At 42.0% G+C, this 26,788-nt stretch overlaps 1 protein-coding gene across 2 annotated transcripts; it reads right to left on the bottom strand.

The window, feature by feature from the left end:
* Positions 1-799: 799 nt before the first annotated feature.
* On the bottom strand, positions 800-26,467 carry TOP2A (DNA topoisomerase II alpha). Of its 2 annotated transcripts, XM_053363212.1 has the most exons (35): positions 26,214-26,466; positions 24,352-24,504; positions 23,741-23,831; positions 23,411-23,474; positions 22,907-23,052; positions 21,179-21,276; positions 20,420-20,632; positions 20,059-20,232; positions 18,880-18,981; positions 18,199-18,336; positions 17,902-18,040; positions 17,337-17,494; positions 16,293-16,418; positions 15,442-15,552; positions 15,193-15,298; positions 13,983-14,092; positions 12,644-12,736; positions 11,542-11,656; positions 10,794-10,915; positions 10,301-10,449; positions 9,833-10,064; positions 9,086-9,220; positions 8,782-8,982; positions 8,482-8,677; positions 7,889-7,980; positions 7,149-7,304; positions 6,955-7,038; positions 6,403-6,600; positions 6,137-6,245; positions 5,773-5,925; positions 5,386-5,488; positions 4,670-4,734; positions 2,882-3,013; positions 1,706-1,923; positions 800-1,071 (listed from the first exon to the last, which is right to left on the bottom strand). In XM_053363212.1, the coding sequence occupies exons 1-35, from the start codon at positions 26,244-26,246 to the stop codon at positions 928-930; spliced, it is 4,659 nt and encodes a 1,552-aa protein (XP_053219187.1). In that variant the 5' UTR covers positions 26,247-26,466; the 3' UTR covers positions 800-927. The 2 variants fall into 2 exon arrangements, with proteins under 2 accessions (XP_053219187.1, XP_053219188.1); XM_053363213.1 differs by lacking the exon at positions 1,706-1,923 and having other exon boundaries at positions 915-1,071; positions 26,214-26,467.
* Between the last annotated feature and the right edge of the window lie 321 nt (positions 26,468-26,788).

Below are 26,788 nucleotides of genomic sequence, written 5' to 3'. Positions count from 1 at the left end.
GATACAAGCTAGGTTCGAGACAAGCTACCAATAAGTGTAGCTTATTGCAAACCACCGTCCTAAGGAATGTTACCTTAGAAAGCTGAAGTGGCAGTTTTCCAGAAAGAGATGCTCAAGCATCTGTTTCCCTTGATGTGCTGTTATGAATCAATATTGGCTGCAATAAGCTACATTGCAAAAATCCAAGACAAGACTTGACTTCCTTAGAGATTTCTGACTCAAGAGAAGACACATTTGAGGTCCTGAAACTCTTTGGCACAATTAGGGTAACATTTGAGGGCTCTCCTGACAAGGATTTCAAAAATGTCCCTGGTCTGGAGCAAAGGATGACAAGGTTTCTACAAAAGATTTTTTTGGAATGCAGGAAGTGCCAGAATGTAGCATAGCCTAATTTCTATTGAAAACACAATGCACCTTAAGTACCAAAGGGAGAATGTTCAGCTTTAATATGGATCTAGGTAAATACCATTAGAAGTGACTGCCTCGTGTTTAATAATGTGCATTAAGGCCCTGACCCAAACGGGCAAAATTAGAACATAGGGCACTTTTGCATACATGAATCTTTTGTACTGGGGAAATACAGTCGCTGGCCTGAGGTTTCTGCATCCCTGCTTGGACTGGGGATAATGGGAGTTGTAGTCCAACAATTCTAGAGTCATGGGGTCCCATCTCTGGCTTAGTGTTACAAGAACATGCTACGGTGAACTTGCGTACTCCACCTCCCCACAATGTATTTTTCTTTAGCACAAAAACAAACAAACATGGTGATTCAGAAGTAGCAGAATTTCTAAGTGACAACTTCCAATGGAAAAAAAATGTTTATTAAGATGAAAATGATAGTGAACAGGGTCAAATATTTACAGGGACAGACATAATGTTAAAACATCAAAAGGCAGACACCCCATTTTTGAACAAGGTGCTTTCAGTTCACAATAGCTCGTCGTCCGATTCCTCAAGGTACTGGACAACTTTCTTGGCTCGACCCAACCTTTCACGTGCGACAGTTGGAAAAGGTGAATCCTCACCTGAGCTTAATTCAAGGGAAAATGACTCATCAACATTCTTGGATTTCTGCAAAGGAAAAAAAAGTGGGCCTGGTTAGCTCTCATAGGCATTATGTGGGCTCAGGAATGGCCACAACTAGCCCCTCCTTATGGAACATGGATGCATTAATGCATCAGTTGTGGGGAAGAAAAACTTTTAGTGCTCTACAAGCACTCTGAGTGATAGACTAATATTCCTGGTTTATGTAGGAGAAACCACTTCAGCCACAGGCCCTAGGGCACGTCATTCCACAGCACACCAGAAATAAAACGCTACATATTTTATTAAGGGCATGGTTTCCTTGCAGAGCAGAGCACTGCAGGCTTGCCCCATGTTAACTTGTTTAGGGCACTCACAACCAGTCACCAACATATACAGATGCACACTTTTAGCTAGGACTTCAAGGTGAACAAGATGGTGCGAGGCCCATGTATGGTTGATAAAAATGTTTAGAATTTGTTATAGGTTATGGAGAACACCCGTATCTGCCCATATGCCAAAATCGACCTCAGTGGCGCCCTAAAACTATGGCACTCCGCCCCCCCTTGCTCTTTCAATTCTGGCATTTAGGTATGCCTTAAAGACATTGTCCTTCTATACTTAACTGGCAACAAAAAAGATGGGGAGTAATTTTAGAGAACAAAAATGGGGGCAAACAAACCTTAATTGCTGTAGTTTTTTTAAGAGCTGGGCCAAAGTCAGAATCAGAGTCATCAGAGCTAGAAACCTTCCTTTTGGCAGGTTTCTTCATCTTGGGAGGTGCACACTTTTGGTAGGCTGCTTCATCCGTGCTGGACCCCGAACTTTTAGCTGCTGTTGCCTTCCTGGGTTTTGCGGTTGCCTTCTTAGAGAAAGCATCCATAATAGAAGGCTGATTGCCTAAGAGCAAAAGAATCAGTGAAATCTCTGTTTCTTTCCCACAAAAACCTGGATCTACCACAATGTTTTCAAGCCATTGCTTCAGAAACTCATTCCGGTAACTGTTAAGGCAGTGTTAATTGCCAACAAGGGGCTAAACTACAGTTGATAAAACTGAAGTATAGCCACCATTTTCAAATGTCAGTCGAGGCTGGAAACAACTATGTGCTTCAACGACACGAAAGAAACATGGCTATTTAATTGTGTGAACAACTCCACAATGGAATAGGCTCTACTAAAAAACCTATGGAATCTTGGCTTGTTCATATTTCGGCTTATTAAGATAAGACATGTTCAGCCCAAAATGGTCACTAACTCTCCAAGAAAAAAAATGATGTGTTAACTTCCAGGGGCAGAAGAAATGTTCAATAGAGGTTTGATGGATTTCAGAATAATATCCCTTTTCAAGGTAACAGTTACTACTTCATTTATTTCATGAGAATTAACCATAGGCAAAGGTAGGTAAAGGTACCCTTGACCATTAGGTCCAGTCGCGGACGACTCTGGAGTTGAGCGCTCATCTTGCTTTACTGGCCAAGGGAGCCGGCGTTTGTCCACAGACAGCTTCCAGGTCATTTGGCCGGCACGACTAAACTGCTTCTGGCGAACCAGAGCAGCAAACGGAAACGCCGTTTACCTTCCCACCAGAACGGTACCTATTTATCTACTTGCACTATGACGTGCTTTCGAACTGCTAGGTGGGCAGGAGAACTAACTACAGAACTAGAGTAATTGATTTGACTTTCTCTTTTCCAAACCCTTAATTTCTAAGCTTATCAGTGAAACCGTGAACCTCCATCATGCAGTTTCTGCTTCCACCTATGTAGTGTAAGCCAGAACCAAACACCGTTTGGGGCACTTATAGTAATGCCACTGAATACTCACCTTTTAACATACAGACCATCAGTAGTAATCTTACCTTCAGCTACCTTTGCTGTTTTCTTGGCTGGAGCTCTCTTTTTGGGAGCAGGCTTGGTTGGCACATCAAGGGTAGCAGGCAGAGAAGAGGCTGCTGCAACTGGTTTGCCTGCATCATAGTCCTCAACGTGAACTTGAATAAAGAAAAGTCCCCACTAAGCTAACATGCCCTAAACATCATGAATTCTGTACTGAAAAATTCAGTATAGAATTTTTTTGCATACAGAACAAACCAAGCCACTTTTAAACATCCACGGGCAAGGATATGAGTCTCTTTAGCTCTGAAACAGGGAAGGGGAAAGACTATGCAAACATATTAACATGCTCCCAACGCCAGGCCTGCACAGCATAAGACCCATGGACTGACTGCAGTCCTCTTGCTATCTCTGCACCTCCCTAAGGGAATTCCAATTACAGCCACACTACTGGATACAAATATTGTAGCCCACGGCAATGCACCAATATAAAAATCTCATGCAAATATAATGATGGAAGCAGAGAAAAAAGTATCTGATAGCTAGAAGTATAGCAGTTAAAAGCAAGTGCACTATAGAAAATGGCAGTTAAAATGGTGACAAAAATGGCCCCTCTGTGATACTGCAGAAATGTGGTCCTCTTGAGTTAATAAAAATGTAAAAGTAGGTCTCAGAGTGATTTAAGATGAACATGTAGATTAACATATTCACTGCTTCTTTACAAGGGAGTAAGCCAGAGCTTTCCAAACTTTTCATGTTGGTGATACACTTTTTAGGCATGCCTCATTTCATGACACAGTAATTCAGTCTTACTAGCAAACTAGAGGTTATTAAACCCCTTTCAAGCCCCAGGACAAGCGTGTGACACACCTACATACTGCAGCCAACATACTAACGTGTCGTGATAAACAGTTTGGAAAGCTCTGGAGTAAGCAAAACTACCGAATGTTCCAAAACAATGTAACAAGATATACCTCAAGGCTTCAAAATCCCTTTGTTTACAGAACTTGCAAAGAAAAGAGACCATGCAGGGAAATATCAGCACAAACATAAATATGCAAGCATTAGACAGTTCTTTTGTATGCAGATGGAATTTCCTTCTCATTTTTTAAGCCCTTGCAATCTGTCATATTACAATAATGACCGCTGCTCTTAACCTTGGACTGACTGCAGTGATTTTGGCAGCTTCATGCACTACAAAATCCCATTAAAACTAAAAATAAAAAGTATGCTTTTTTCAAATTCTGGTGATTCTGCACTTTTATTCCATACAATTTGAGGCTTTAAAAAATCTTGCAGGAATTGGCCAGCAGATGCTTCTTGCATGAAGTGAGAAACGGTAAACCATGGGTAGTCAAAGTAAGGCCCGGGGGCCGGATACAGCTCAATCGCCTTCTAAATCCAGCTCACAGACAGTCCGGGAATCAGCATGTTTTTACATGAGTAGAATGTGTCCTTTTACTTCAAATGCATCTCTGGGTTATTTGTGGGGCATAGGAATTCATTCATTTTTTCTCTCCAAAATATAGTCCGGCCCCTCCACAAGGTCTGAGGGACAGTGGACTGGCCCCCTGCTGAAAAAGTTTGCTGACCCCTGCAGTAAACTATCTACTTTCAGCTGGGGGGTGGAGATACAAAAATGAGAAAGTCACTTAACGGCAGTCCCATATTGCTGGTAGTCATGGTAACACCGATTTAATCACATGCAGCTATGGTATGATCTTGTTACTTTTACGCACCAGAACATTAATTTTTTAATAAAGAGCGATGCCTGGCTGCGTTAACAATAGATGTTAAACTTGAGTGGTACTTACTTGAGATGGTGCTCTGTACCCCTTGTGGTTTGATGGCTTCTTTGCCTTTATGTCCCTTGGCTTTCCTAGAACACATAATACATACTATGGAGCAAATTCTCCCCATTTCCAAGTGTTTGCTCCCTATGGTATAGAAATAGACTATATAGGACTGAATGGACAAATAGCATGGACTGTGCTCTTGGTATTGAAGTGACAACAAAACCTACAAACCAGACACCTCCCACTTTTTCATTTCTTTTGTTTGCTTCACCCCATTATGAAGAGCTTTGTGGTAACATGAGGTTAGTGCAAGTAGCTTGCCACCTTTTTTGCATATTTTTTATTATAACCTAACGAGATGGGAAGCGGGTGGCGCTGCGGTCTAAACCACTAAGCCTAGGGCTTGCCAATTGGAAAGTCGGCGGTTTGAATCCCCGCGACAAGGTGCGCTCCCGTTGCTCAGTCCCTGCTCCTGCCAACCTAGCAGTTTGAAAGCAATTCAAAGTGCAAGTAGAGAAATAGGTACCACTCTGGTGGGAAGGTAAACGGCGTTTCCGGCGCTGCTCTGGTTTCGTCAGAAGCGGCTTAGTCATGCTGGCCACATGACCTGGAAAAATGTCGGCTCCCTCGGCCAGTAAAGTGCAACCCCAGAGTCATCCGCGGCTGAACTGTCAGGGGTCCTTTATCTTTAACAAGAGTTACATTTTGTGTGTATTTGTGTGTACTTCACTCACATGGAAATAGTATTCTGTTCATCAGATGCAGCATTCTCAACCAATTCTTGGATGTCACCACCAGTGTCACTGAGGTTTGAATCTGACACACACTTTGCTTTTGCTGAAAGAAATGGAAGAAAATTAGGCTGCAACCTTACACATGCCAGCTCAGTACATGCTGCGGAGTTTGGTGGGACTTACTACTAGATAAATGTGTGTAGGACTGTAGCCTTAGAAAATGCTGTCAAGTAGAATCAACATTCTTAATCGCTTTTCCAAAGCTCCAAACTTTCCTTTTTTTAAAAAATAAAATTAAACCAAGGATATTTAACAAAGGCAATTTAATTATAGCAAGAGTACAGCATCAAGCAAAAGTTCCCACATCATTTTTAACCATAAACCTACCTTCTGCTGGGCAGCTTGACATGTTTTCAGGAGACAGCACAACCTCCATATCACCACCACCACCACCACTGTTCTCTGATTCCGAGTCAGACCAAGAGTTTTTCTTTGTTTCTTTTACTGGCTTGAATGGCAGTGTGGATTGTTTCTTGGTACCTTAAGTTAAACAGATTGGCTAAATTTTAAGACAATGCATGCTCTGTCCAAAAGAAAAAAGTATTGAGCACTTAAAGACGATGCATCTACATATGCACATTATTTTTTGCTAAATACAAATATCCAAACAATCTTTAAAACCTAAATGAAGCTTAATCTACTAAAGAAAAGCTACCAAAGAAAATGAATGACACTTGTGAGCAGGTGTTACCTGGTTCTGTTTTAAATTTCTTTGCCAATCTTTGTTTAAGTGTCAATGGTTCCTTATCGCATGCTGGTCCTTCTTCTTCTTGAATCCCATTAGGCTCAGTTGTTTCACTCTACAGGTAAGCAAAGGGGGAAATTGGTCACTATACATACAATGAATGACAGGACAAAGGTATCAAAGAAAGTGGGAATATATACATATGCATAATACACTTTAATAGCGTGCGCACGCACACATACCCCTTAACAGAGGCTAATATTCTCTGTTACCTTGATTTTCCTTTTTACTTTCTTCTCTGCACCTGCTTTCATCTCCTCAGTCACACGGGGGATGACCCTCCGGCCATGTGGAGAGGGCATAATCTCCTGCAGCTGCTGCTTCTGTACTTTCAGCCTCCCTCCTTTCCCTTTGGTGGCCTTGCCTGCAGTCCCAGCCATCTCATCCTGTTTTTCCTTGTTTTCTTGCTCCTAGAGGGGGCAGGTAGGTAGAAAGAAAGTGAGCTAAAGAACCAGAAGCAAGAATGGGCAGCATGGGGATTTTAAATCTTGGTGTAACCAAAGCCCAGTCCACCCCCAAAGGAAGCAAGCAAGCAAAATGCTCATATCAGCATAGGCCAGAGGGCAACTGCCACTGGGGCAGCCCTTGGCCACCATCAGCCTCAGCAGCATTCTTACTTGCGGGGTTTCAGATTCTTTGAGATGACAGAACTCTGCTGAACGCTCACATTCTTCCCACCCTTAAGAGAGATTACTGCTATGATGGATCAAAATAGGCTGCAAACTGAATAACTGGCCAGCTACTCTTCCCCCAGAGTTACTTACTTCAAGAGCTTCAACAAAGGCAGCAAGATCTTCTCTCCATAAGTCATTAGGAGCCTTTCGTTTCAGGTTTTCCAGCTCCATTTCCTAATAAGAACCAGTGAGGAGGAAAATATTTAGGAGAAACAGCTGAATGTGTGTTTGAGTCTTCAACAATGTCATCTCTCAAGTTTCTCCGTAACAGCTCTTTCACCTACTTTGTCACCCCTTTGCTTGCAGAGTTCATCCTTCTTTTCCTTCGTCAGGTACCAGAGAGGCATGTTCAGAAGGTAGTTAAAATCTGGTCCAGAGGCTGCAGCAGATGCAGTTTCCTTATCACTGTCTCCCTCTTCTTCATCAATCTCTTCATTGCTCTAGAATGGAGAAAGTTGATTTGTTTGCTGAGGCTGCTCACTATCCATGGCAATGCACCTCTTGCCCAGCACTTTATTTTGGACTGAGGAAAGCAGCAGTCATTGCCTGCTCTCTGAAAGGGATACTGAACTCAATAGCACGCCCCCCCCCGGCAAAGATAGAATTACCTGCCACTACATCAGCCATGTCTACTGCAATAGGGCTGTCTTTCTGCCTTAAAAAGGCCACTCATTCTTAAGACAGTGTGAAATTCAGGATTAAGATTTATTTGGGATATTTGTAAAACACTCAGGGCAATACACAACAGGGGAAAAACATAACACATAAATAAAAACTATAAACATTAACAGGTTTCAAAATTCCAAATAAAATATTGCCTTTTATGATTCAATATTGTAAATTTGGGATTTTTACTGTAATCTGCCCTGTGATCTTTGGCTGAAGAGCGGCACAGAAATTTAATACTCGCATTATTTTCGTGCTGCAGCACCTGCCATGGCAGTAGGGTTGGTGGAATCCCCTTCAAAGGACATAGAATCTGGAGAACAGCTAAATTAAAAGGAAGAGATTGAAGATACACTACCTTCTGTTGAGACTCTTTCCATTTCTTTACTGGATCAGAATCATAACCCCTCTGAATAAGGACCTGTATCAATTCTTTCTTGGGTTTATTCTCTAAAAAAAAACCACACACACATTTTCAGGTCACCACATGGAATGAATGAAACCAGTTGAACAAGCAACCAAAAATCAATGGGTATATCAATTTAGCAATCTGGGCACTCTCTTAGGAAGGAGCAAGGTCAATTTGCATACCACGTAGAGAAAATCAAAATCAAATTGACTTAACTTCATTCTCCTGTCCCATTTTCAACTGCCTTATTCTCAAGGCATAGTTCATGTTTTATCACTTCAGGATTAATTTGGTTTTATTTCTTTTTTTGGGGAGGGGGGTCCACAAATAAACATTAGTATACGGTTTATTTCAAGGTGCATCTTTAGAAAATGAAGCTTGCCTCTCTATCTGAAGCAGGTTTGAATTCTGGAAGGAGAGCCTTTTCCTCCAGTGAAAATGAATTTGAGTTTGCCTGCCCCAGCCTCAGAAGTGGAACCAGCTGCCCTACCATCTTCAAGATAAGAAACTGCTCATGGTAAGCTCTGGCAATACCTACTTACCAATCACTATTTTGCCTTCTATTTTTTCGAGGATAAAGCGAGCCTGGTTGTTCAGTTTTGCAGATTCTGCACTCAACATCCCAACAAGCCAGTCTTTCCTTAAGCCGTAATAGCGCAGCCTGAGCTCATAGAATTCCCGCAGAATATCCTCTGCAGTCTCATATTTCTTCAGGCACCCAACGTGGTCAAAGAGTACCTGGAGCAAATAGCAAAAACCCAGAAGTCTGTAACCAGGCAAACCTGTATGTATCATGGCTCAGAAGGCTGCATGGAGCCCCTCCCTACCCACTTATCACATACCATGTTGTTGCAGGAAAGAGAAGTCTGAAGTTTGAAGACCTTGTGTAGACCAGCAGCCTCTGCCTCCACCAGATTCTTCTCACTCATTTTTACGATGAATTTGACTGTGGTATCAGTGTGATACTCTTTGTAGTCTGTTATTAGGGGAGGAGTCTTCTCTGTGCCATTCAGCATAGGCTCCAGAACCTGTTCTTTATACACCTAAGGGTGGGGAAAGCAAGCAAGAGGTCGGTACTTCGTTTGTACCTTTCCCCCACCTCATCAGGAAAGCTCTAGGAGCATAGTAGAAAATTAAACATCTCACCTGGGTCCATGTCCGAACAGGAAGTTCAGAAATTTCAATGGTGGTCGAATCAAGAATAGACACCTCCCCGTTGACAAGGTACTGGTTTTGTCCCAGCGCATCTATTGTCCCCTTGAAATTTTTGTAACTTGGAAGCTTTAAAAAAAGAGAGGGAATTGTAACAGAGTAAGCCAAACAGCACTCAATTTTGCAGTTTGTACAGTGTGCTCTGACTCCAATTCAGCAAGACCAGCTCAACTCCTTTGCAAATTTGGCCAGACAAGAGCAGTGTTGTAGGAAAAGAAGACAAGAGCAGAATTGCTGCTGGAGGGTTGTACTTGTACAGTGGACACTGGGGCTTGGTTTGTGAAAGCGGCAAACCCGGAAGTATTTTTCCAGGTTTCGCCGCTCGCACATGTGCAGAAGTGGTCCTCCAGTTGCGAATTACTTGGGATGCAGCCACTTCCGGAACGGATCCTGTTTGCAACTGGAGGTACCACTGTATTGGGAGAAAAGAGCAGGCAATGAAGAACAAGAGGGATGTCTTCAGAATGCAAAGGTTACTCATCATTTTATAATGTTCAAGACTGTGTCACTAAAACTTTCATCAAAAGGAGTAAACATTCACTGTCAACTTGCAAGGGCTGAAATCTCATGGCTGGAGTATCATGCTAGAAAGCAACAATCTGCCCTTGCCCCACACATGCCAATTAGCATTTCTCTTATGATCAGTCCTATTTCACTTAGCCATCAATACATTTGCATTACCATTGGAAGTGGTTCATCTCCATCTAGCATGCGCCGAATGTTATTCACCACTTCTCGGACATCATAGTTGGGAATCTTGCATGACCAGCCAGTTCCAATGCCCTCAGCACCATTGATTAGCACCATGGGAATGATTGGAATGTACCATTCCGGCTCAACCCGTTGGTTGTCATCATACAGAAATTTCAGCACACTGTCATCCGCTGGTGGGAAAGCCAAACGTGCCAACGAGCTAGAAAATAAAGTGGCTTGTGCTTAAAACAGTTCTGAGATAGGAATCCTGGAAACAGGAAAAGTGCCAGGTTGGGAAGGATAGAGGACCATCTTGCTAAACCTCCTGCTGTAGGGCATGCTACATCAAGATTATCATAGTGATTAGATTTAGGAACATGTTAAAACCACCATTATATCTTTCAAAACAACCCAGCCAAAGCCAAGAAAGCAGAAGTTGGACAGTGAGTTGCTAACCTGAGCATTGTGAAGATGTATCGAGGGCTGGCAGAGTCTTTCCCACCATGCAGCCTGGTGCCAAACTGGCCAATGGGCTGAAGCAGATTGAGGTTGTTGCTGCCCACGAAATTCTGAGCCAAATTGATGATGGTCATCATCAGTGAGTTCTGAAACCAAAACATAACAAACTGAAGCTGAAAGCATCTCCTTTTAAAAGAGGGACAAGGCCACCATCCTGGGACTGAAGAAATAGTGCTGCAAAGGCAAGATTACACTGGCCACAAACATCGGCCAGAAGAACAGAAACTGACAGACGCTTTAAGCGTTTGTGCATGCTGCTCAGACCATTTGGGACAGAGCAGGGTTGACATTTAATAACATCAATATCATTGTAACTATAAAGCCACAACAAATACAAGTTTGATTATGTAAACACTGTTTGAGCAGTAGTACTGCTTCCTTGGCAGCTCATGGCCATTACTTGCCCAATCGCCACCCGCATTTTAACTACCTCTCCATGGTGGTAAGAGGACATCTCAGCTATTGATCCAGCCAACTGGGCAACCTTCACTTCCCGCTTGTCATTTCGTTTGAAGCATGTGAACAGAACTTTCCTCTGACCTGGTTTCAGTCCTGAAAAGAATAAGCAGGTTGCTTCAAGTCAAGCAATAGGCTTCTTTCCTTCGATAACCAACACCTCTCAGTTAAGGCAAGGATGCCAGTTCAGCACTCAACAGATTCCCTGGAAACTTTGATAAGTTTGGTGCCTATAGACAAATGCTGCTCCCACATTTTAGTGGTTATTGATATATATATTTTTATTCCTATGATGTATTTTGTTTTTTTACTGTACAGGCTGATTGGATAAATTAGTAGAAAAGTAGGACAAAAAACCCCCAAACTCCCTCCAATGCTGCATCACTTTGAATACTTAGCTGCAAACAGAAGTGCAGTAAGCTATTTTTGTTCTCTTACCACTGGTTTTCTATACACTCACCCACCCACCTTATATCACAGCAAATAATTAAAGTAGTTTACATTTTCAAATACTGTACTCTGAATTCTGCTTCAAGCAGGAGTGTTCAAAATAAAATTATTATACTTTTACACCTGTTGTTATTATTATGTCCTCCCCTGCTCAACCTGCCCTTGTTGCCTGGGTCTGCTAATAAAATGACAGCTATGTTTGTAAGGGGAACTATGTTTGAAATAATAGGAAACTTGATTTAGATTATGAAGAAGTATAACAGATAACTTACCATCAACCAGTGATGGGATGGATCGCTCATTGTCAGAATTTGAGAAGAGGACAAGTTCTTTGTTGATAAAATCATTGTAGGTCAGGTAATTTGTACTTTTGCCATATAAGTAAACCTACGAGTGACAAAGCAAGATTAAGTTATCAAACCTTCAAAACTGCTGCCTCTACTATAGTAGCCTTCAAGTGTCATCCCCATCATAGCACAAAGGAAACAATATACTCTGATGCAAACATATATAGATACTGAGAACTGCTAGCAAAGGGCAGATCCAGCAATGCAGTCATCATTTGAGCTCATCACTGCTGAATCCCAAGTGAAAATGTTAACTGCCTGCATTGAGGTATTATGTTTTAATATGACAACCGCTGTGAAAAGCTTGGTCTGTGTTTAGCCCTGGCAACTGGGTATTTGTTGTTGTACAGTGATGAACATGCATGCAACAAACTCTGAGCTCAAGAGGGCACAGGAAGAAATTGCAGGAAACTTCAATGGTTATATGCTAGCGACACTTTAGCCCTTCCTCCTTTACTTCCATTCTAATCCATTACCACACCATAAAACAAGCTTCCTCCTCCTTACCCTTTCACTGAGGGGCAAAGCAACACATGGTGTTAAATGTGACAGTTTTTAAAGCAAAAACACAGATGGATCTGATCAGGGCTATGGTGACATAATTTAACCCTCCGTCCCTTTAACCAGCTGCAATCTTAAGGAAAATCACCACCCTACCACCCTCCAACTGTTATTTGTGTTTGGAAGCAAACTTTCACTTAGCTCCAAAGCAGTGAAAACAAAAGTGACTGCTCTATTGTCCTGCATTTTACCCACAGTGCATTAACCCCAGGCCAACTACTGAAATAATGCTTGACTGTCAAAAACATTAGTCTTTTAAGAAGGTGCCTTATATCTGGTCTGTTCCCTCTAACTAGTAGCAGCTCTCCAGGGATCCAGGCAGAAATCTCTCTCAAGTTTCCTGCAACCTGCCAATGCTAGGGATTCATCCTGGACCTTCTGCGTGTGAAGCATGTGTTTTGCCATTGAACTAGTCCTTCCCCAAACCATGTAGTGAGAATCCCATGCTGCTCTAATGGCAACTCACGTCTGGAAGGCCATGAAGCTTCCTCTCCCTTCGATCTTGCATGAAGTTTGTCAGCCACTCCTTTCGGTCATCAACCTTTTTTTTGCTAAAGGCCTAGGACATTAAAAAAATGATTAACTCAGACTAGCCTGGGATGGAGAGTGATAAAAAAATTGACACTTACTGAAGCCATTTAAATTCTTCTCAGTTTCCACTAAATTACCCACAGGCTTGGGTTGCCAGTCTAGAACTCTCTCTCAGAGATGGACAGTACCAAAGTCCACTAAGAGAAGTTAGTAAAGTCAAATTAATGACTGGATCCAGCTTAAATCAAGAGACATTCAAGATCAGGAATTCAGGAATATGGACAAATACAGTCAGACACCCTGGAAGCCCGTTGAGTTAGAGGGCTTATCTACACATTGCAGCCAACCATAATGCAAATATGTACAGCTGTGGTAATTGATGAGGTTTCCCCTCACTTCACTGTCAATTTAACTGCCATAAAATCTTGAAGTTGCTCTCCTGCCCCCAAAATGATGGGCTATCACATGCCAGAAAGACATTCTCCAAACTTTGCTGGTGTTTAATGATGGGAAATGGCCAGATTCAGCTACCAGAAGTTTCTGAACATTTGTTTCCAGGCTATCTAAAATGTAGTGCTCTTGTTTATTCTAATTGACTCCGGAAGCTTCTCTGCATGATGCAAGCGGGAAGCTTCTAGCTGACACACAAGTTTCTATTCTGCCTAGAAACAAGCAGAAGGCTCCTGATGTTTGGGATATTCCTTCAGAGAAGCTGAACAGCTGGTTTAAACTCGTTCTGTTATTCACTCAAGGTCATGCTGACTATAGTAATAGGCCAGAAGGAGCCTGGGTCTCACCCTTTCTCTTTCCTTCTGGTGTGGTGTTCTTTACATAGCATGCTTAGTGTTAAGGTTTTAGTCTTATTGTAAGTTTAAGTTAAACCTGCTGCAACTTATCTTATGGATAGTGCTAATCCAGATGTATCTGATTTGTGACCTTATGCACATTTGCCTTCAGTAGCAGGAAAGCTCTGATGGATGAAATATTAATTGCCTCTGGTCTTTTTTCTTCTTCTTTTTGAAATCCTGCAATGTGTCTAAGTCTTTTTTACTCTAACTATATGTTAGAATCTGCTCTGGATCAATATTGAGCAGAATTCTTGACACATTTGTCCAGGGACATATATGGATATATCAGATAGTTCCAACTTTAAAAAAGAGAAAGGCTTATTTCTGGTAGGATCACTCAACATTTTAAAAGCAGATAATGATTATTGCCAAACTATTTTGCAGGTGTAATCCCCAAGCAATAGAGGATAGGAGCAATTTTGTTACCAGAGTAATCGCAGCATCATCTTCAGGGCCACAATACTTGAAAGGTATTCGGTGCCTTGTCATCTCTGCAAAGTACTCTTTCGCTTCCTTTGCTGTGCTGGTACCCAGACCTAGAGAGATTAAGAACAGATAACACCACTAAGATCCTCAAATAAAACCTAGGCAACTTAAGACATTCTCCACTGCGTGTACAAGTCTCTCTCTATATATATCTTGAAGCAATGCACATTTACATAAATCTGGGGTGGCTAACCTTTCGCACATATTGTTGGATTCCAAACTCGCATCATCCTGATCATTGCAATGCTGGTTTGGGTTGATGGGAAACCAACATCATTTGGAGGATGACAGGTTAGCCACCCCTGAGATAAAAAAAACAAACCAAAGGCTGGAGAGTTAGTATCCCATAGCTATTAGGTGCCATGCTATGCAGTTTATTTTCTTTATATCATCTACAACTGCAGTCCAGGTCCAATATTAAACAGTGCATCAACCCAATATGGAACACTACAAAGAGGAAGAAGAAAGCTGTTTCGAAAGAACTGCAGCAGGGAAAGTGGTTTAAGTACAAAAGTGGGATTCCTTTTTCAGGTATGTCTAGTGTAAGCTTATCATAGCTCTCTCTAGCAGACACAAAAATGTTAGGTAAGTACCTTATTTGTTGAATCTTTGGCAATCAAAATGCCAGTCCATACAATATATAAAAATATATTAGGTTTCTGGTAGACCCCTGCCCCCAGGATAAGGGAGTTCCAAACAGAACACCAACTGTTTATGTTACTATAGGCGGAGACTATTTTGGGTGAATCCAATTGTTGCATGACCAGCAATGTGTGGGTCCTTTTGGACAAAATGGAGGGTGAAATGAGGCAGGCTTATGTGTGTTTGGCTGACATGTGGGGGAACCTCCTCGCAAAATGGTCACTGCCTGTATAGCAAAGGTATTGCCAAGAGTACTTTCAGCTGACCTTGGGGTTGCTTAGGGTAAGTTAAGTGCTCCAAGTTATCCCCTTCACATTCTTTGTCTTTTCTACATAGAATCTGGAAATGTGGTTATAGATAAAGCCCTTCAATTGCTTTTTCTGCCAGAGTTTACATGGAATATTTCATGTTTCCTCGGAGGCTGTTTACTAGTCTTAACTATCTAGCAGACTCCCAACACTTCTCATATGATTCAAGTTAGCTGTGTTAAAAATAGTTTTAATCAAACCTTTGTAGTACTTGATCTTCCAGTTTTTGTAGTTAGGATTGCTGGCTTTCCATTCTTCATATTCAGGAATGCTATAGAAAGAAATCTCCTCTTTGTTTTTGGAAACCTAGTTTGAAGTAATAAGCAACAATGGGAAAGCATTTTAAGACCTAAGATTTTAACCAGTGGAATTTGGGGGAATATTCTCAGCTGGCTCAAGTGGTCACTCAGGAAGTGGGGGGGGGGGAGGAGGGGAGAGAGCAAGCTTACCTTTACAATGGGAGTAATGAACTCTTCCAGGAAACGGTGTCTCAGAAGAGATGGCCAGTTATGGTGTATGAAGTTAATAAGCAAGCCTTTGATGTGAGAACCATCTTGATCCTAAAGTGTTTCAGAAGACAAATTTTAGCTACTGGCAATGTGAAAGTAGAACTCAAGAGCATGCAGCACCCATCTTTTCAGAGACCAATGCTAGCCAACAACTGATTACGATTACCAGTATGATCAAACACTTGGCCTTGGACTAGTTCTAACTCACTAAGGTTGAGTCAAGGGACATTCTTACATATTCAGTTGGATCTGTACATGGAAAGGATTAAATAAAGGAGAGCAGGTCCAACGTAGCAAAAGGTGGGCTACATGATGGAACAACTCCATTGATAGGTGTTTAAAACACTCCCTTAAAGGGCCCACCTCCAGTCTTTCTTCAGGTTTCTTTTAAAGGTGCTCCATCAGACATTTGGGATGTAACTAGAAGTGTGCATTTATTGTTGCTTCATTTTTTAATTTTCATAATAAAATTAACAATTAAAATTTGTTTTATTTAGAAATTTTGAGTTATAAAGCAATACAGAGGTGTGGTAAATAAAGATAAGTACTGTTCCATGCTGATAGCTTTCACCTGTGGTTCTTAGAAGCTGAGTGCAGGGTAGGGACCAAAGGTGGACAAAACTACCCCAGAAGGAGCACATGTCCCCCACCAGTGGTACTACCGCTCCACTAACAACTCATATACCCCCAACCCTTATAGTTTAACTATTTTATCAGCCACATGTGCAAACAAAATATTTGTACTGTTACTGTTGGCAGGAGATATGCTTGCCCATGAGAATAAGACTGACCTGATCTGTCATTATCATTATTCTCCCATAACGCAGACTCTTTAGTGATTCTTCATCATCATAGGTCTTCTTATATTGCAGGCCAACTATCTTGATAATGTTGTTGATTTCAGCATTCTCCATTATCTGAAAAGGATTGGTTTTTCTCTTTAAGATTCAGTGGGGGGGGGGGGGAGAGGTAAAGGACCCCTGACAGTTAAGTCCAGTCGCAGGCGACTCTGGGGTTGCGGCGCTCATCTTGCTTTACAGGCTAAGGGAGCCGGCATTTGTCCACAGGCAGTTTTTCTGGGTCATGTGGCGCAGCGGAACACCGAAGCCAGAGCAGCGCACAGAAACTTCCTGCCAGAGTGGTACCTATTTATCTACTTGCACTTTTTGGCGTGCTTTCAAACTGCTAGGTTGGCAGGAGCCGGGACCGAGAAACGGGAGCTCACCCCGTTGCGGGGATTCGAACCGCTGACCTTCCGATCGGCAAGCCCAAGAGGCTCAGTGGTTTAGACAACAGTGCCACCCGCGTCCCTAAGATTCAGTGCATGAACTATCAATTTATGGATCCTGCTGCCCATTTAGACAGATATTGATATCTTGCTTTTAAACTTGGCTCAACCCCTTTTTGTCTAGAAGTCTGATCCACAACAGGCAAATTGGGATCCACTAGTGGGTTGCAATAGGAGCACCAGCACCAGGCAAATATATGGTAAAATATTTAAGAAATGGGCCCCCAAATGTATGTTTAGTTTAAAAGTGGGTCCTGAGTCTGAAATGGTTGGAGATACCTGAGCCATAGGTTACTAGGCTCAAAGCGCTTAACTCATTTTAAAAGCACTTTAACCAAGCAGATTTTGCACCTCACAATCCAGTGAGTATCCACTGAGCAGAGCACAAGTTGTCCTTGTCAACAGCTTCCATTGTGACAAGGTTGGAAACGCAATCTCTTTCCTGTTACAATTTAGAAAACAGTTGACAGCTTTTATATACAATACCTAAAGCAAATCAAGGCCAAGTAAGATCCATGATGGAGTTTGCAAAGTATTGCCAACTCACCTGTTTGTGGGAGGCTTCCCGAACATTCAGCAGCTTTCCACGGAGAGGAAACACTCCAAATTTGTCCCTGCCCACAACTCCAAGACCAGAAACAGCTAGAGTTTTAGCTGAATCACCTTCTGTCAGAATAAGGGTACAGCTGGTAGAATTCTTGCTCCCTGGAATGAGAATTGAGCACCTTAATCCAGACAACTCCATTTACCTACATGCTCATCCTGTTTAATCAGGACTGGCTGTCAAGTTTCTGATTGCAAGAGTAGATCTGTCTCATGTTTCAGTCAGGCACAATTAGCAAAAGCATAGAGTATTGGGCAAGACAACAGACAGCAGCTTTACCCATGATGAAAGAAAGCTCTATATGCACAGAAGGAAGGATATGGCTCTTTCCCAAACTGCAGCTTATGTGGAAGCAAAGCTGTCAGTCCTTTCTCTCTCTAAGTCCTTAATCATCAATCAGGCCAGTTGCCACCACTGGTCAGGAATCTGGGTTCCTGTACAGAAGGGTATTTAACTTCTAAAAAGTATCAAAAGGCTTTTATGCTTGTAACCATACTGCGATACATACCAGCATCATTGGCATCATCTAGTTTAGGTATCCCTTTAATTCTGCTGTATTTTACAGAAGAACATTTCTTGTTCAGCTGAGCCTGGGCTTTAAATCTCACCCAGTTCAAAATGTTATCCACTATGCCACAACTGCTTACCTAGAAAGAAAGAAAAAGCTGTCTGTAGAAGCAAATATGATACAAAACATAAGGCTGAAGTCTTTTTTGCTTCTCAGTTTGTTTTGCACCCAATTCCAGCTCAAGACATCTCCAAAACAATTAAACAGATGACAACACAATGCACCTACAGCACTTACCCCCTTGATAAACTTTTCGCTCAACTTGCATGTTGAGCCAAAGCTCTTTGCTTGAAGGGTCATGTTCTCCTTTGTTTGGGAGTCAAAAGTTGGATTTTCAATCAAGCAGTTTACAAAGACCCACATGTGATTCTTCACCTAGAATTAAATGGAGGTGTTATAAACTACTAATGTTTAGTTTATTGGACAACCTCATCTCTCAAATTTCCCCAGCTGCAAATGTGATATGTACCCATGTTGTTAATTAAGTTGACTAACTTGGCATTTAGTAGAATCTATTCCCAGGTTATGGAAATTGTTTTCCAAAAGAAGTTTATTTAAAAAGTGATGGTGGGGAGGGGTGTGTGAAGCAAGATGCCTTCAAACAAGATGGGAGAACAAAAATAACTAGCATGTAGGAAGCAGCATTTTTACCAAGTTGAGCTTCTCGGGCACAGGTAACAAAAGCTGTATCAGGTAAGTTTTATATAACAATGTTCCATTTTCTATCTAACAATTAAAGGTACAAGAGGTCCATCTACCTTAGCATCTAGCAATGCTTTTATTTAAGGAATTTTTCTGTTAAAACTATTGCCTAATCTGCAACTAGAATTGTAGGGTGCTGTAAGACAGCAAAGAGGCAAACTTTCAAAATGAGGTCTAAGAAGCCTACGCTTAAACAGCGAAATCTGAGATTTATACCTGGAAAGGCTTCACTGACACTCCAAGTTTGTTCTTTTTCTTTACCATGTCAATGAGTTTGGCGATAAGCTGGTCAGCAACATAGTCTACATGTCTACCACCCTATAACGAAAAGAAAATCCAAGAATTAATAAAAGTTTCAAGGAGAGCCTACCACAACATATCATGCGTTTGGGGAGTCTTAAAGTGTGTGCCTTGGCAAGCAGGATTTGTATTCAGCAGCTCTGAAATTAGAGCTCCTGGATGGAGCCAATTCCTGCTGATCAGCCTGACTTGAGTTCAAGCTGGACTGCAAAAAAAGGAAATGATTGGAACATACTCCAAATCCTTTCCTTTGAAGGTCACTCATCTGACTTCATGGACATGCAACAGTCACGTGACTGACAAGCAGACAGCCTCATTAACTTGTCAAAATGGCCTATGGGGGAAGCTCAGGATCTGGTCCACAGGTTCTCCACCCTTGCTATATCTAGTAATTAATTAGATAGAGATAGATTGGCTGAGGAATAAAAGCTCCAAACTAGCTTCAAGAATGGATCTGGCCTGTAAGCTAATGGCCCCAATAATATTATGTATTTACTGTATTATGTAATACAGTAAAAACATTTAAAGGTAAAGGTAAAGGTACCCCTGCCCGTACGGGCCAGTCTTGACAGACTCTGGGGTTGTGCGCCCATCTCACTTAAGAGGCCAGGGGCCAGCGCTGTCCGGAGACACTTCCAGGTCACGTGGCCAGCGTGACAAAGCTGCATCTGGCGAGCCAGCGCAGCACACGGAAACGCCGTTTACCTTCCCGCCAGTAAGCGGTCCCTATTTATCTACTTGCACCCGGGGGTGCTTTCGAACTGCTAGGTTGGCAGACGCTGGGACCGAGCAACGGGAGCGCACCCCGCCGCGGGGATTCGAACTGCCGACCTTTCGATCGGCAAGCCCTAGGCGCTGAGGCTTTTACCCACAGCGCCACCCGCGTCCCATAAAAACATTTACAATGCTTCTATAATAAATCAAGGAGACTTGTTAGGTTTAAGGTCTCATTTCCAAATCCAATAGCTACCATATTAGATTCTCTCCCCTCTTAAACGGATGATTTGTTTTCCTATAATTTAGCAATACCGTAACTGTTTCGCCATAAACAAGACACATTAAACATATTCAGACTACAGAGCTGCAGCTGGTTACCTTTGTTGTAGCAATGCTATTGACGAAGCTGACTTGCTGGAAGCCCTTTTCACTCATTGTTACACAGACTTCCCACCGATCATTCACTTCTTCATAGACTACTTTCAGTAGATTGCCAGTTTCATCTACCTTGTCCTTTATATACAGATCTACATAACTGCGGAATCCGTTGATCTGTAAATGAGATAGGTATGTTGCAATGTTTGCAGAAAGCTTTTACCTCATTTGTTAACGTGTTAGGTGAAGATGGGTATAGCCATCCAATTAACTCTAAAACATTTTAAGACTGGTTTCCCCAAATCCCAATCCAACACCTCATTGCCAAAAAGGGGAAGAAAAACAGTGAAAGTCATTCACTCACGAGTAGATTCTTTCCATTCAAGAAAACTTTGACACCTTTACTTGATCCTGCAATATCATAAGCTCTCCGAGACATTAGAGCCACAATATCTTTGTCCAGTGTGGTCATTTTAAATTTTGACAGATCAGGCTGGAAGGTGATGCATGTGAAGTCCTCACCATCAAAGTGCTTCAATTTCATCTCTCCAGCTTTAGACATATTATTAGTCCAAGTCTGAGGAAGAAAACAGTTTACAATTTTATGTACAGAAACAACTAGATGAATTTCTTTAGCTACAGCTGATAGTTCCTAATCAAAGAACAGCATATAATTTTTTGTGGGCTCTACTTTTAGCTTAGTCACTTTTGCAATTTTCAGTTAGGTACTGAAGATGTACAAGCACAACAGCTAAAAATGCTGACCAGCTGATGCCTGAACCTTTACAATACAGTGGTACCTCGGGTTAAGGACTTAATTCGTTCCGGAGGTCCGTTCTTAACCTGAAGCACCACTTTAGCTAATGGGGCCTCCTGCTGCTGCACCACCGGAGCCTGATTTCTGTTCTCATCCTGAAGCAAAGTTCTTAACCCGAGGTACTATTTCTGGGTTAGAGGAGTCTGTAACTTGAAGCGTATGTAACCCAAGGTACCACTGTATGTGGAGTAAATTTAGAAGTTGGTTTAATGTGCACATGCGCATGTGTCCATGTATGTACCCAAATAACATTTGGGCCAGGATCTTAAAAGCGCACAATACCTATCCTTACAAGGTTCCATGTACCTGCTTAAAGTGCTTCTTATATTCTCTGCATGCAGTTTCCACAGTAAATTTGGTACTGAAGATGTTGCAGAGTTTTGCTCCATAACCATTTCGGCCACCTAAAACAATGTATAAAACAAATCAAGTTACTTACACACCATGAAGCTTTGCAGAGTTTAGGAGGTATACAGCCCAATCCTAGGCATGTTTACTCAGAAATAAGTCCCAATGAGGGCACTAAAAGCTTACTCCCAAGCAGGTATACACAAGGCTGCAATCTTAAAGATTTGTTGTTTCAAGTGGGATTAAAACTCAGCATTCAAACCTTCCAACAAGAAAGCCCACATATGTGGCCCATTTCTATATCCTTCCCTGTAATATCAGTACAGTGGTGCCCCGCAAGATGAATGCCTCGCAAGACGGAAAACTCGCAAGACGAAAGAGTTTTCCGTTTTTTGAGTTGCTTCGCAAGACGAATTTCCCTATGGGCTTGCTTCGCAAGACGGAAACGTCTTGCAAGTTTGTTTGTTTCCTTTTTCTTAAAACCGTTAATACCCAGGGTGCATTGCTTGAAGAGGTGCAGTTGCGACTTGACTTCGAGGAGCAACTCATAGCACGCAGTGTGGTAGCCTTTTTTGAGGTTTTTGAAGACTTTGGTGATTTTTGAAGCTTTTCCAAAACTTCTTTTGCAGCCATTTGGTAAGTTAAAACTTTTAAAACTTTTTTGGGGGTTTTTGGATTTTGGGTTGGGGTGTTTGGGATTCTAGGACTTGGTGTTGGGGAGGGGTTTGCAAGAATCTGGAAGCTTGTGTGTTTTTTTCTGCATTTTTATGATTTTTTGTGACCATTGGGCCACTCTGCTGTTGTTAAAAAAAAAGATTTCTGGGTTTGGATTTCTGTATGGTGGGTGGCTGGGGGGGTCAGGGAATTGTTGAGAAGGGGTTTGCAAGAATCTGGATGCTTGTGTGTTTTTTTCTGCATTTTTATGATTTTTTGTGACCATTGGGCCACTCTGCTGTTGGTGAAAAAAAAGATTTCTGGGTTTGGATTTCTGTGTGGTGGGTGGCTGGGGAGTCAAGGAAATGTTTTTGAAGGTTTGGTGTGTTTTCTTGGATTTCTTTGCAGTACAGTATGTACACTTTGGTGATTTTTAAATGCTTTTCTGTCATGTTTAGAAACTTAAATTATTGTTCCTTCAATTTTTGAAATGCTCTTTACAGTATGTGTGACTTTAAAGAGCACTTAATAAACTCTTTTTGTACCAAATTTGGCTTTGTTTGGACTTTTTTTGACCATAGGAATGCATTAATTGATTTTCAATGCATTCCTATGGGAAACTGTGCTTCGCAAGACGAAAAACTCGCAAGAAGAAAAAACTCGCGGAACAAATTAATTTCATCTTGCGAGGCACCACTGTATTGTTCTATGCCACTAAGGGTTGGTACCATGAGGCACTTTGAAACTTCAGTTCCCTCATGTATACCTCAACTCTTGCCTTTAGCTCAACAGTAGGAAGTTAGCATAACTTGTCCAGTATACTGCTTTCAGGAAACCGGGGAATTGTAAAACATGGGTTACATATTTTTAAATAATGCATATTAAATCAACTCTTCTTTATCCTTCAACCACTCTTCTGCACATAATGAAAGAGGCAAAGCTGTAGTGAAGAGACAGGTTTTTCAATAGGGCTAGTCCCTTAAGACATAATTTCCCAGCTGGTTAATATTTTCTATTAAGGTTTTCCTCTACCTGTGACTTTCTTCTCATCATCATCGTAATTGCTGGAGGTTAAAAGCTGTCCAAAAATAAGAGCTGGCACATAGACTTTCTCTACTTTGTGCTCTACAACAGGAATCCCTTTTCCGTTGTTCCACACAGAGATTGTGTTATTCTCTCTAGAAAAAGAAACCAAACTCTTTATGAATCAGGAACACAAAAAACCTCCGTTAATGGAATTAGCTCCCTATTCTACACAAGTGTTAGTAAGAAATGACCGCCTGCCCACTGCTCCAGAAATTTCTCATCTCTAAAGTCCCCAAACAAGATTCTTATTCACCTTATGATTTTCAGCTGCAAACCCACTATTGGGTTTGTTTACAAATACAGAATTCAAAACTAAGCCCATCATAAATAACTGACATGAAAGTCATATTTATATACAAATTCTGCAAAAATGAGCAACAGACAACAGGGGGCAATCTAAGCCTGCAATTCTTAAAATAGTTTACCAGAGAGGATTTGAATAGGACTTACGGGTCAATCATAACTTTGATACATGACATCTTCTTATCTCTCTGCTTGTTATCAGCAGCATTGACTGAAAAAAAATGAAAACACGAACAAAGCTTGTTAGTAAAAAATGAAGTACTTAATGATATTTCTTAGCTTGGCATTAAGTTAACTGCATTTGTGGTTGTGCCATTCACTACAGTACTGCAATTCCCATTTTATGGCTATGGTAGCAACTTGCTAAAGTACTGAGCTTGTGGATAAGCCAGAAAATTCCCCAAGCCAACTTAACATCAATTGCAATTCCTCTGTAATTCAATCCACTGGGACTAAAAGATGTTGCTCTCACCATACCTAGGATTTCGTCAAATATTTTATAAAGGCCAGGTACGAAGGTAACATCCCTGCAGTTCAGTCCAATATCTTCATCAAACACCCACATTTGCTGAAAAGATAATTAAAAATAAGAAGATATTCAGTAAAAAGCAGACACTTTTACTCTGCTCATTCAGTGAGCACAAGGTCAGCATTGTCCAGTGATTCCCATAAGCCATGTGGCCTGACTGGAAGTGTCCTAAGATGCCATGACCTTGGAATACAGTTGTGGAAAAATCACCCTCTCAACTCCCCAAATTATAACAGTCTAAGCTCTGCATTGTGATACAGTGGTACCTCGCAAGACGAAAAACTCACAAGACGAAAGAGTTTTCCGTTTTTTGAGTCATTCCGCAAGATAAATTTCCCTATGGGCTTGCTTCGCAAGACGAAAACGTCTTGCGAGTTTGTTTCCTTTTTCTTAAAGCCGCTAATAGCCGCTAAGCTGTTAATAGCCGTGCTTTGCAAGACGAAAAATCCGCAAGACAAAGAAACTCGCAGAACGAATTAATTTCGTCTTGCGAGGCACCACTGTACTAGAACTTTATTTGCAATCCCTACCTTAACTCCCCAAACAAAAAGCTTTTTACCTGAGTCACTTGTTCCACAGAGCCAATGTAGGTATCAGGCCGAAGCAATATATGCTCCAGCTGGCTTTTCTTCTGGTATATTCTTTCAACAGATAGCCTCTTTTTTGAATCTCCATCCGTGATCTTACTCACTTTAGGGTTTGCATCTACTGGCTGAATGGAAGCAAAATGAAAACATCGTAAGTCACTGCATAAATGAGCTAACTTTGTGGGTTTCTGTAACAGCAATGCTAGGATGGAAATAAAAACACACAAGACATGAATTTACCACCAAGCTAGTTTTGAAAGAAGGAATACAAACAGATATTGTAGGCATCTGTCTCAAGAGACAGATTGCACATTTGGGGGGTGAAGTCAAACTGTTGAGTTAGAAGCACTGAAGTGACCTCCGCAAGGAGCACATCTGGTCAGTGTTTATGGAGGTCCTGGGCGGCCCAGATCACCATCACCATTTTATTTGCATGCCGCCTTTCCACAGTTAAAACAATGCTCAAGGCGGCTTACAATATGAAAAGATTTACATAATTTCAAATAAAGCAAAGCAGTCATAAAAATAAGTAAAACACATTAAAAACTACATAACCAAACTGAACAATTTCCACATAAAAATATGACTAGACCCCTCTTGGTCTTGCTGATGCGGTCCAAAGGAAAACAGAGCAATACCTTTGACACCTGCTTGGCTGCAGGAGTTGCTGGAAGGTGGCAGACAAGGCACCATCCAGATTCCTTGGGGACTTGTGCAGGGTTTATTCCTTAGCCTTTTCGTCTCCCAAAAATATCCCGCAAGGCAGCAGAGGTTTAGGATCAGTTTTCCTTCTCCTAGAGGGGCTTCATTCCCACGCTGAGAAGCCCCATCTACCCCTCACTTCCTTCTACAGCACATGCAGAAACCACGTTCCTCCTGAGACTATCTACATGCAGGGGAAGTCCCCTTACCTACTTTAGCCAGCCCACCAAAGGTACAAGCCCTCTCCTAACATCCCATACACCTGAAAGTGAGATGAGAAAGGGGATAAAAGATTGTGCTGGCTTTTACAGACAAAAGCCTGAGATTCAAGTCATTTATCTCTGAACATCAGACTGTTCAGACAAAGAAGTTGTCGCCATGTCACGCCTGTGATATTTGGCTGCCCACTCTTAAAAAGATGAAACTAGAATAGATGGATCTCTCATGTAATCCAAAAGAGCCATTAACATAGTCTTACGTTTTGAGATGCTAATCCCCACATTCAAACGAGTTTTTATTTTCTCTGGCTAGAAAGAAAACCTATTATGTCCAGCATCAGCAATATACTGAAGCTACAAAAACACCCACAATCAAACGTTGTTGTGAATTTGGGTAGGAATTTGCCCCTCCCAGATCCACAAAAATTATTGAAAAGCTCCATGAACTTCCATGAATTGAGGTTCTGACCCCCTCCCATGAGAAGCCTGTCCCCATCGTAATGTCTCTGTAGGATATACCTCCAAACCAGTACGTTTTTCTTTTGAGGGGTTTTTTTTTTTTTTAGAGATAAGGAACCGCGGATCATGATGGGATTGTTGTAACACATATTAAGCTAAAATAAACAAAAAAAACAAACAAACAGGAAACAAGGGAATTGGAGGCATCAATGCAGACGGTGGTTTTTTTTTTTAAGATAGAGAAGTAGTAAGATGGCTGGGATTAAGAATGAATTAGAAGGATCCAACGCTCCAGGGCAGAGGTTAAAGGCCGCCACTAATTGAGGCCCGTTTAATTTTAATGGCGCTGTCCTGAAGGAAAACCCCCTCAGTCGATACTGAGTTACGTGGGCCTGGGAAGACGTTAAGAGGGCGGGTGTGTGAAATAAAGTTTTTTTGGGGGGGGGGAGACTCACCTTGAGCGGGGAAAAGGAGTCTTCTAAGTCCATGGTGGACCAGGTCGGAGCGAGGGGTGTCGAGGAAACAACAGAGCTAGCGGGGATTGTGGGGGTGGGAAGCGGCCGTTGAGAGGGGAGCAGCGGCCGAGTCCCTCAGACTGGCAGTCACCGAGCGCTGTGAACAGAGCCAACCACTTTCCCCCAGCCAAGCGGCTGCGAATGAGGCCGGACAAAGGCGGCAGGAAACGCTTCACGGAGAGAGAGAGAGCGCTTTCGAAAAGCGTCGCCTCAGCCCGCTCAAACGGCCGCGACCAATCCCCGCCGGCCTGCTTTACCTGCCGGGCCAATCGCCGTTCGGAACAGGGAAATACGGATTAAGGAGGCGGGGAAGGAGAGTTCGCGCAGCCAATCGGAACGAAAGTCTGAGCGTTCGAACAAACGACCAAAAAAAAAAAAAAAGAAGCCGAAAAACAGCACACCGCTCTTCAAAAGCACAAACTGTTATCTCCCAGATTTAAAAGCGAGGGCGGGCGCACCGCTCAGTTCCACCAATAGACGTGAGGAATGGCGTTGATGGGCGTGGTGCTGGGCCA

This window comes from Podarcis raffonei, chromosome 13, assembly GCF_027172205.1.
Source record: "Podarcis raffonei isolate rPodRaf1 chromosome 13, rPodRaf1.pri, whole genome shotgun sequence".
In the NCBI taxonomy this organism is placed as follows: Eukaryota; Metazoa; Chordata; class Lepidosauria; order Squamata; family Lacertidae; genus Podarcis; species Podarcis raffonei.
The sequence above is the reverse complement of the archived record's forward strand: the minus strand, read 5'-3'. Positions and strand labels throughout refer to the sequence as shown.